Here is an 11,147-nt window from a genome sequence, read left to right as displayed (position 1 = left end):
CGCTCTCATATATATATATATATATATGTATATATATATAAAAATGAAGATATCCAAAGGTTTTAAATCTCCAGCATGCTCTATTCTGAAATCTCCAATCCCAATCAGGACGGCACAGATCTCATGCATTGCCTTAAAATGTATTAGGAAACAAACACGATTCACACTGCAAAACGGGTCCATCGGATGTGAGCATGCCCCAGTAAAGGAATTTAACAGCAGTTCACCCCTTAGGCCCAGGCCCTTCTTCAGCCGGCCCGTGTCCGCCAGCACTGGCGGAGAAGTGGAGACTTGTCGCACACAAAATTTCCAGTTTCTTTTCCCAGTGGAAAAGCAGACATCTGTTCGCTCTAGGAACATTTGCTTATGCTTCAAATCAACACAAATATGCAGCCATTTTTCCTGCTGACATAACACTTCAGCAGTTGTGAATATGCAAATTAATTATTTGTTATATTTAATATCACAGCGGTAATACCCTGCGCTGGATCCTAAATACTTCGTTGTATAATTTCTTCAGCCACACAGGGTGTGCTCGGGGAAACATTTTAGGAAGTACTGGAGATCCTTTCTGTTGATTGCAATGCCTGCTTAGTGAAAATCATTCATTGACCTCAGCAGGATGCTAAGTACACATTTAAGGTTTTGCTGCTGGCTAATGACAGATATTTGCCAGCATGATCACCATTTTCTTCCTTGTAACTGAAGTTTCAGTGCGAGTTAGGGTGCCGTCACGCTAAACGATGCACCAGCGATCCCGACAATGATACGACCTTGTCAGGATCGCTGGTGCATCGCTACATGATCGCTGGTGAGCTGCCAAACAGGCAGAGTCACCAGCGATCAGGACCAGCGAGGACGCTGGTATCCAAGGTAAATATCGGGTAACTAAGCGAGCGCGTCCCTTAGTTACCCGATGTGTACCTTGGATACCTGCATGCTCCCGCTGAAGCTGGTATCCAAGGTAAATATCAGGTAACTAAGCGACGCAAGCGCTTAGTTACCTGCTATTCACCTTGGATACCAGCTCCCAGCGTCTGCCTACAGCGCTGGGAGCTCGCTGATCGTTGGTCTCCCGCTGCCACAAAAAACGGCCCAGGACATTAGTGCACGATCAGCGATACCCGGCGGGGAAGGGGGTCGGTCGCTGATGCATGTCACACACAGCGTGATCGCTGGCGAGATTGCTGTTGCGTCACAAAATCAGTGATCTCGCTGTTTGTCATGGGGCCTTTAATCATTATTGATGACTGCCCCATAAATCAGAACTAGTGATGAGCGAGTATACACGTTGCTCGGGTTTTCCCGAGCATGCTTGGGTTTCCTCCAAGTATTTTGGCATGCTCAGAGATTTAGTTTTCGTTGTCTCAGCTGCATGATTTGCGACTTGTAGACAAGCTGAATACATGTGGAGATTCCCTAACAAACAGGCATTCCACACATGTATTCAAGCTATCTAGCAGTCGCAAATCATGCAGCTGAGACAAGGAAAACTAAATCTCCGAGCACGCCAAAATAATCGCAGGACACCCGAGCAACGAGTATACTCGCTCATCACTAATCAGAACCATAACTTGGTGCAGTCTACAAATAAAGTCATACGGGGAAATCTAATGAGTGATACCGTAGCCGATTCCCCCATCTTTTTACAGCTACCATCACGATATGTAAAGAACTTAAAGGGGGCTGTCCAGGAGCAACAGAGTAATGACAGATCCAAAGGTGGTGATCAATATGAGATCAGTAGGGGTCAGACACCTACCAGCTCCGCTGGAGGCATCAGTGGCTGCCGGGTGCTGCAGATCGGCTACCCCAGAGCAAGTAACAGCTGACCGGTGAGCGTTCTGTACCCCAATAGATCGGATATTGATAACTTATCCTGGGGAGAGGTCATCAATATGTTGTGCACGGACAACTGGTAGAAGTCTTTTCTTTTTACTAGTAGTAGAGGTCTCAGAATAACTAGAGAAGATAGGTAGTTTACACAAAAATAAGAGGGGGAAGTTCTCACCATTTTAAAGGTTATAGAAAACCCAAGCAAAAGAAACCCAGGAACTTCTGAATGTGGAAACATGGCACAACAGAAGTTTTTTAAAGAGACAGACACCGATTTTAGGAACTTAAGAGAGGAAATCATTTTTTACCAACGTGAAACACATCAGAACTTTACAGCATCTTACGAAGGCTGAGATTTGTGCTATTCGGGGCTCATACATTAGTCAGTGTTTGTCTGGTCTTTCCCGAAACACATTACACACCAGGGCACTGATCGGTCCTACTCTGCCCCATTTGTCAGACAGCACTCAATAATTCAAGTGAAGGATCAGAGAAAAGGAAAAAGAAAATCATGGACTAGTTGCTAGAAGATACATGAGAAAATTCATCTGATTTTTATCCATATAAGAAAAACTGACGACTGATGATAAATACTTGGAGAGCCCAAATTTAAGAAAACTGGCTCATAACAAAACTAAAAGACCATCTGTTTTTTCGTAGATGAAAGACACAGACATACAGTGGGGGAAATAATTATTTGATCCCTTGCTGATTTTATAAGTTTGCCCACTGACAAAGACATGAACAGTCTATAATTTTAAGGGTAGATTAATGTTAACATTGAGAGACAGAATATCAAAAATAAAATCCAGAAAATCAAAATCACATTGTATAAATTATATAAATTTATTTGCAGTGAGAAATAAGTATTTGATCACCTACCAACCATTAAGAGTTCTGGCTCCTACAGACCAGTTAAACGCTCCTAATCAACTTGTTAACTGCATTAAAGACAGCTGTCTTGCATAGTCACCTTTATAAAAGACTCCTGTCCACAGACTCAATCAGTCAGACTCTAACCTCTACAACATGGGCAAGACCAAAGGAGGTCAAGGACAAGATCATAGATCTGCACAAAGCTGGAATGGGCTACAAAACCATAAGTAAGACACTGGGTGAGAAGGAGACAACTGTTGGTGCAACAGTAAGAGAATGGAAGAACTTCAAAATGACTGTCAATCAACATCGATCTGGGGCACCATGCAAAATATCACCTCGTGGGGTATCCTTGATCATGAGGAAGGTGAGAGATTAGCCTAAAACTACACGGGGGAACTTGTTAATGATCTCAAGGCAGCTGGGACCACAGTCACCAAGAAAACCATTGGTAACACATTACGCAGTAAAGGTTTAAAATCCTGCAGTGCCCGCAAGACCCCCTGCTTAAGGAGGCACATGTGCAGGCCCCACTGAAGTTTGCCGATGAATACCTGGATGCTGTCTATGACCCAAAGAATATCGTCCCCATTGTCAAGCATAGAGGTGGAAACATTATGTTTTGGGGGTGTTTCTCGGCTACGGGCACAGGACTACTTCACCGCATCAATGGCAAAATTGATGGAGCCAAGTACTGTATAATCCTGAGTGACAACCTCCTTCCCTCCGCCTGGACATAAAAAACTGGGCGTGACTGGGTCTTCCAGCAAGACAATGACCTAACACATACAGCCAAGGCAACATAGGAGTGGCTCAAAAAGAAGCACATTAAGGTCATGGAGTGGCCTAGCCAGTCTCCAAACCTTAAACCCATAGAAAACTTTTGGAGGGAGAAAAAGCTCCGAGTTGCCAAGCGACAGCCTCAAAATCTTAATGATTTAGAGATGATCTGCAAAGAGGAGTGGACCAAAACTCCTCCCGACATGTGCACATCTCTCATCAACTACAAAAAACGTCTGACTGCTGTGCTTGCCAACAACGGTTTCGCCACCAAGTATTAAGTCTTGTTTGCCAGAAGGATCAAATACTTATTTCTCACTGCAAAATGCAAATAAAATTGTATAATTTATACAATGTGATTTTCTGGATTTTATTTTTGATATTCTATCTCTCAATGTTAAAATTAACCATCCCTTAAAATTATAGACTGTTCATGTCTGTCAGTGAGCAAACTTACAAAATCAGCAAGGGATCAAATACTTATTTCCCCCACTGTATGAATCAGGCTATGTTCACATAGTGTTTTAGGTTACTGTCAGTGGCTTTGTCTGGGTTTATGTTTAAAGCAGAAGAAAACAGGAGTCGGATGTTTGTGATTACGGGAGCGCTGACTATGCATGCAGACGGACTCGCAGTGTGCTCCGTCGCACATCATTTTGGAAGTATGCGTCTATTTGAAAGGGGCATCAAAATGTGGTTGACTGCATTTGGGTGCCCGCTTCAAATATATTGCATATCTGTGACCATGTAAAAGTGTTCCCTAGCAGAACTGAGGTCTCGTTACAGAATTTAATTCTAGAATGAGATTTTCTTTGATGCAGAAATACAAAACTTAATGAAATGCATCTAAACCCAATTACAGGATGGATTAAGCCTCATCTATGCAGGCAGGTCTTCAAAGCATATGCTTACCGGAACAATGCCGTGGACGCCAACTGTTTGTATAGCCTGGTTGTCTTCCTCAGTAGAAATGGCCACAAAGCTAAATCCACGGAAGAGCTGGTGTGCGTTGGCACTAGCTGGAATACCAGGGGAGTCTAAAGAAAAGTAGAAAGACTACAGCCAACACTGAACACAGCAGATAGTACTTACAAGCCAGCAGAGACGTTATTACACATGCTTTACTAATAGGAAAAGACAAATATGCAAAAAAAATCTTTTCAAGTTGGTTCCCCTTAAAACGGATTTTTGGTTTTATTGAACTACAGCTTAGTCAGCACTTAATTAAGAGTTATGTGATTCAACTGCTCATTATTACAATCTCAACAGTGAGTTGACATTACAGCTATTTGCCCTGGATCACCGTGCGATGCATCCTCAGATAAAGCCTGACTTCAGCCAGAGTGAAGGAGGAAAGAGAGGGTGGCAGGGAAGCTGATCGGCTGCAGGGACAGGAGAGACATGATGCATGATCTCCACCTGTCTCTGGGTAAAAAAAGGTGTGTATCACACCAGCAAAAGAAAAAAAAGTTGAGGAAAAAAAAAAAAAAATCAGGTAAAAATGTAAATAGTCCTTTTTTTTTTTTTTTTTTTTTTTTTTTAAGTACTTTACTATTGGAAGAAAAAAAAACACCCTACTACAAACTGGAGTGGGTGTAATGACTTGATCTATAAGGCTATGTTCACACTTTGCGTTTTTGCGTGCACAATACCCTGTCTGGCCATATCGAGAGAGACTGATGTCTCCCACCGGTCCCCTGATGAACCCTGAATGATGCAGGGGGGAAACGTGGCTGCAGGGCTGTGGAGTCGGAGTCGTGGAGTCGGAGTCGGTGCTCATTTTGGTGGAGTCGGAATTAAATGGACCGACTCTGACTCCTAAAATATATAATAAATTGGGTACAGTAGTTAAATGCAGAATGTTCTGAATATTTTTTCATAGGAATTTGGGAAAGTTATGAAATGTCCTATAAATGACAGTTCTATTCCTGATCTAAGGCTACATTCACACACAGCGCTTTTCCTGCGTTTTTTGAGGATACGTTTTTCAGTTGCAAAAGCAGATCAGCTTTTTAAAAAACTGCATCACCTGAAAGGTTTTTGAGCTCATAGATAATGTTTTCAATAGCAAAAGCAGATTAGAAATCTGCTCTATCTATATATCCATATCATATCTGTACCAAAAAGAATGAAAGCCGCATAGCACACAGACTAACACTCCTTTTTTTTTTTTTAGCACCAGTCAGGTACACCTCATGGCTGCCCAAAAGGACGCCCAGGACAGGCATTGCTCGTCTTCAGTAACATCAACATCAACTGATAGTTGGAATAAATAGACTGCATTCATCACCACATCTTCTTAAGGTGCAAGCTTTATTTTCAAGTGTAGGGGTGTGAAGTATGAGGTTCTGCAGCAGCTGAGGTGTGCAGTATGAAATTCTGCGGAACAGTATGAGATTCTGCCCCCCCCCCCAAGGTTTGATCCTGGCTACGCCCATAGTGTGAATGAAGCCTGAGGATGTAGGCTTTAGCTTAGCCGAGATAAGTCATAGTGTGTGCGCGTGCGTGCGTATATTATATATATATATATATATATATATATATATATATATATATATATATATATTCACACAGTACAGACCAAAAGTTTGGACACACCTTCTCAAAGAGTTTTCTTTATTTTCATGACTATGAAAATTGTAGATTCACTCTGAAGGCATCAAAACTATGAATTAACACATGTGGAATTATATTAATTAACAAATAAGTGTGAAACAACTGAAAATACTGTATGTCTTACATTCTAGGTTCTTCAAAGTAGTCACCTTTTGCTTTGATTTCTGCTTTGCACACTCTTGGCATTCTCTTGATGAACTTCAAGAGGTAGTCACCGGAAATGGTTTTCACTTCACAGGTGTGCCCTGTCAGGTTTAATAAGTGGGATTTCTTGCCTTATAAATGAGGTTGGGACCATCAGTTGTGTTGTGCAGAAGTCTGGTGGATACACAGGTGATAGTCCTACTGAACAGACTGTTAGAATTTGTATTATGGCAAGAAAAAAGCAGCTGAGTAAAGAAAAACGAGTGGCCATCATTACTTTAAGAAATGAAGGTTAGTCAGTCCGAAAAATTGGGAAAACTTTGAAAGTGTCCCCAAGTGCATTGGCAAAAACCATCAAGCGCTACAAAGAAACTGGCTCACATGAGGACCACCCCAGGAAAAGGAAGACCAAGAGTCACCTCTGCTGCGGAGGATAAGTTCATCCAAGTAACCAGCCTCAGAAATCGCAGGTTAACAGCAGCTCAGATTAGAGACCAGGTCAATGCCATACAGAGTTCTAGCAGCAGACACATCTCTACAACAACTGTTAAGAGGAGACTTTGTGCAGCAGGCCTTCATGGTAAAATAGCTGCTAGGAAACCACTGCTAAGGACAGGCAACAAGCAGAAGAGACTTGTTTTGGCTAAAGAACACAAGGAATGGACATTAGACCAGTGGAAATCTGTGCTTTGGTCTGATGAGTCCAAATTTGAGATCTTTGGTTCCAACCAACACGTCTTTGTGCGACGCAGAAAAGGTGAACGGATGGACTCTACATAACTGGTTCCCACTGTGAAGCATGGAGGAGGAGGTGTGATGGTGCTTTGCTGGTGACACTGTTGGGGATTTATTCAAAACTGAAGGCATACTGAACCAGCATGGCTACCACAGTATCTTGCAGCGGCATGCTATTCCATCCGGTTTGTGTTTAGTTGGACCATCATTTATTTTTCAACAGGACAATGGCCTCAAACACACCTCCAGGCTGTATAAGGGCTATTTGACCAAGAAGGAGAGTGATGGGGTGCTACGCCAGATGACCTGGCCTCCAGTCACCAGACCTGAACCCAATCGAGATGGTTTGGGGTGAGCTGGACCGCAGAGTGAAGGCAAAAGGGCCAACAAGTGCTAAGCAACTCTGGGAACTCCTTCAAGACTGTTGGAAGACCATTTTTGGTGACTACCACTTGAAGCTCATCAAGAGAATGCCAAGAGTGTGCAAAGCAGTAATCAAAGCAAAAGGTGGCTACTTAGAAGAACCTAGAATATAAGACATATTTTCAGTTGTTTCACACTTTTATTATATAATTCCACATGTGTCAATTCATAGTTTTGATGCCTTCAGAGTGAATCTACAATTTTCATAGTCATGAAAATAAAGAAAACTCTTTGAATGAGAAGGTGTCCAAACTTTAGTCTGTACCGTATACATGTATACAGTGTATTGCATATTTACAATTTATTACAGTTTTTTGTGTTCTAAAGTTGTATTCCAATAAATAGATATTATGTTCTATCTAAATATCTTGATTATTGGATCATAGAAATGATTAAATGTCTGATGTTCACATTGTACTACAATACATTTTTCACTTAAATATAAGCAATATATGTGGGAGTTGGAGAGTCGGTGTAAGGGAAATTGAGGAGTCGGAGTCGCAGGTTTGGCTTACCGACTCCAAAGCCCTGCGTGGCTGGACTACTAATGACACGTCTCTTTTCTTCCCCTTATATTATGCATCGTTGATGGGTAATCTGTCCGGACTTGGACAGGTGGATCATGGCTCTGAATTACTGAGATAGAAGGCTACTCCTTAACTAGTGATATTTTTGTATGTATATGTAGAATTTCTTTTCCCCTGGAGATTGGACGAGTGGGAATGAGACACTCCGGAGCTGTATTTTGTGTAAAAAAGACTGATCTGTTTTGGCAAATTGACAGCTGGACATTGTTTTGATTAAAGAGCCTAAGGATAGGGATTTTACGCTGCTCCTTGGAGAGTGTACATGGTGAGGGAGCCCTTCTGTGTATGCTCTGCTCTGGAGAATGCCAACATGGCAGGGAATGATCTGTCCTAAACTATGTCAAGGGAATTTGTACATACATTTTTGTACTTTTTTCCATCCTTTGCCTATCTGTATTGTGTCTTTTGTTATTTGGAGAGGGTATAACTAGGGTTACTAGGGACACAGGTGTTGAGCAGGGGCGCCACTTCACAATAACTAGGGTGCCACCCTCCGCTGCCAGGTAAAAGGGATTACTAGGAACTGGATAGGTCTACCTGTTTAGCTACCTGGCATAACGAGACTAACCAAACTATATTCCCCTTGATACCCTCTGGTATCTCTGGCTTATGTTTTTCTAGAATAGTGAGGCCCACACTTTTAAAATACTACAAAAAGTTAATTTTTAGGGGTTCTGTTTCTAACTGACTGGGCAGCGCAGAGAGATACACTTAACTGGTCCCATAATACATTTCTAATAGGAATAACAGAGGAACGGCTCACCACAGCGGTGTAACAGAACAGGCTACAGAATTGTTATATGGGCAATACAAACAGCCCATCACATTATTTTATTAATGTGCTCAAAAAACACAAAAGCATTAGACTGGTCACACTTTTTTTCTGCAATTTTGGAAAATCAAAGCAGAAAACGCAACTTGACTGCAAAGTGTGAACACTGCTTTAAACAGGTTTATACGCAGCACAAGATGTACAAATTGCTCTCCTGTACGGCAATACAAACACCATGCATTAATGCATGGACACATTTTTGGACTAGTAGGTCATGTTCCCACATAGTACAAACACTGCATATTTTGGCGTTGTCCACCATTTTCATACTGATGTCTTCTCTTCCGGATAAATCACCAATACCCTGTCAACTGTGCAGTGACTGCAGAAAGGTACTACAGCTCTGCTCCCATTCATTCGAATACGGGGCGAAGTGCAGCACCCGGCCGCAGCCACTGTTGAGTTGACAGATGAGTTGGGCATTTCTGGCACAGGAAATGGCTGGGTGCTGCACCTTCACCGATATGGATCATAACTATAGTTCATCAATATAAAAGTAGCGGACAGCCCGTTTAACAGTTAAGGCAAAGAGAATGTGATTCTATTCCCACTGCAAATATAAAAACTCTGTAAAACTATGCAGGGTTTTTTGTTTGCATTTCCCCTTGTATGGGGTGCATGAAAAAAAAAAAAAAGCATGTAAAATTCACAAAAGAAATACTGCATCAAACCCAAACCAAAAGATCATAAAAGATAAGAAAAATGCAATAAACAGAGCAATCGGCATATTAGGAACAGGCATCAGTGCAAAATAGGTTAAAACCCAAACCATGTCCACACGTGGGAACATGGCCCTACAGGTACCAAATGATGAGACTTCAATCTGAGAAAGTTGCCTGACCTTTCCAGCGAAGCAGCCGTAGAATACAGTAAATATAACATTGCTCAGACCATCTCTTGCCGTCAATCCAAACCCTTCTGTAAGCAGCCACATATGTACTAAATCCCTGCCGATTACAGAATGAAAACTGAAGAAAAGCCTCTTACCTTTGGGTGTTTTTGCAGTGAACTCTGGGTCAAAATAAAAGGTATCTTCAGGACCACCTGTGGCTGGCTTGAATGGAGGCTGGATTTCTCTTCTATACAATTTCTACAAAAAAAAAAGTTATTTATGTAGGCTGCCAGACCAGAAGAAAAGCACTGTAAAATGCCAAGGCTGAGTCATCTGCATACATTAGGAAATATCTTACATTTTCTTTACTATCACTGCACTTACGTTCCAATCAATTGTTGCAAAGAAAGGATGCCTTTTAATTTCCTCCACGCCGTCAGGTCCAGCTCCTGTACAATGAGAAGTGGGAAGTGAAATGATAGGGTTGTGAGAAGACATTGTGTAAGAGCCTGTGCACACGTTGCAGATTTGGTGCGTTTTTGCCATGCAGATTTACAATCCTGATCACAGCAAAGTGAATGAGAAACCTGGAGGTGTCAGACGCACGTTGAGTATTTTTGAGTTGAAGACTTGGTGCAGAAAATAATCTGCTGCAGGTCAATTCTATGTGCGTTTTTCACCATTGGCCTCACTCAAAACAGAAAACGCAGGCAAAAATGCATCAATAAAGTGAGTTCTTCCTGCCAAGAGATGTAGAAGTTTCTGCATCCATATACTCGTGTGCACATAGCCCAAGGGATCTGTTTTTATAGTATGTAAGGTTATGGAAAATGGATCAATTTTTCTCCCATTTGAAAAGGATCCGTTTTATTGCTTAGGTCTGTTTCACACATCCGTTTGTCACCATCAGTCAAAATCCGCCGATTTGCAAAAAAAAAACGGATCCGCCATTTATCTTGGCGGATCAGTTTTTTTCCCCATTGACTTTCATTATCGGCGGATTTTGACTGAGGATCGTCCGTTGCATCCGTATTTCTGCGGATCCGCCAAAATGTTGGCATCCGCTGAGATCACCGAACGGACAATGCAACGTTTTTTTTGTTGTCCGGATCCGTATTTTCCTCTTTTGCTACATGTTTAACCCTAAATCCAATCTGGCTGCTGGATAAAAAATCTCTCTCTCTCTCCTCCACTCACCGCCTCATCGCCCGAGATCTCGCCTCCACTCACCGCAACATCGCCCGAGATCTCGCCTCCTCTGACTGCTACATCGCCGGTAGTCATTTTTTCTTTTCAGCCGCGGTTCATTTAAAATTCCGAAATCGGCGGATCCTGGCGCACCAACGGTCCGGTGGCTCCCATTGGAGCCATTATCCGCCATTTTAGCGGCTGCCAACGCACAGGAAAAACGTAAGTGTGAAACAGGCCTTACTGGATCAGTTTCAAATAGGTTATTACTTGACAGCTCCCATGTCCAGTAGTAAAT

At 42.2% G+C, this 11,147-nt stretch overlaps 1 protein-coding gene across 1 annotated transcript in view; it reads right to left on the bottom strand.

The window, feature by feature from the left end:
* The window catches only part of RPS6KA3 (ribosomal protein S6 kinase A3), a 157,225-nt gene that overhangs the window by 24,355 nt on the left and 121,723 nt on the right, over positions 1-11,147 (bottom strand). The window contains 3 exon segments of the mRNA XM_073565856.1: positions 4,405-4,529; positions 9,817-9,919; positions 10,046-10,110. Coding sequence (XP_073421957.1) covers positions 4,405-4,529; positions 9,817-9,919; positions 10,046-10,110 — 293 coding nt within the window.

Source organism: Dendrobates tinctorius, unplaced genomic scaffold, assembly GCF_039654945.1.
Source record: "Dendrobates tinctorius isolate UK_male_01 unplaced genomic scaffold, ASM3965494v1 ptg000016l, whole genome shotgun sequence".
In the NCBI taxonomy this organism is placed as follows: domain Eukaryota; kingdom Metazoa; phylum Chordata; class Amphibia; order Anura; family Dendrobatidae; genus Dendrobates; species Dendrobates tinctorius.
This window is presented reverse-complemented; position numbering and strand designations above follow the sequence as displayed.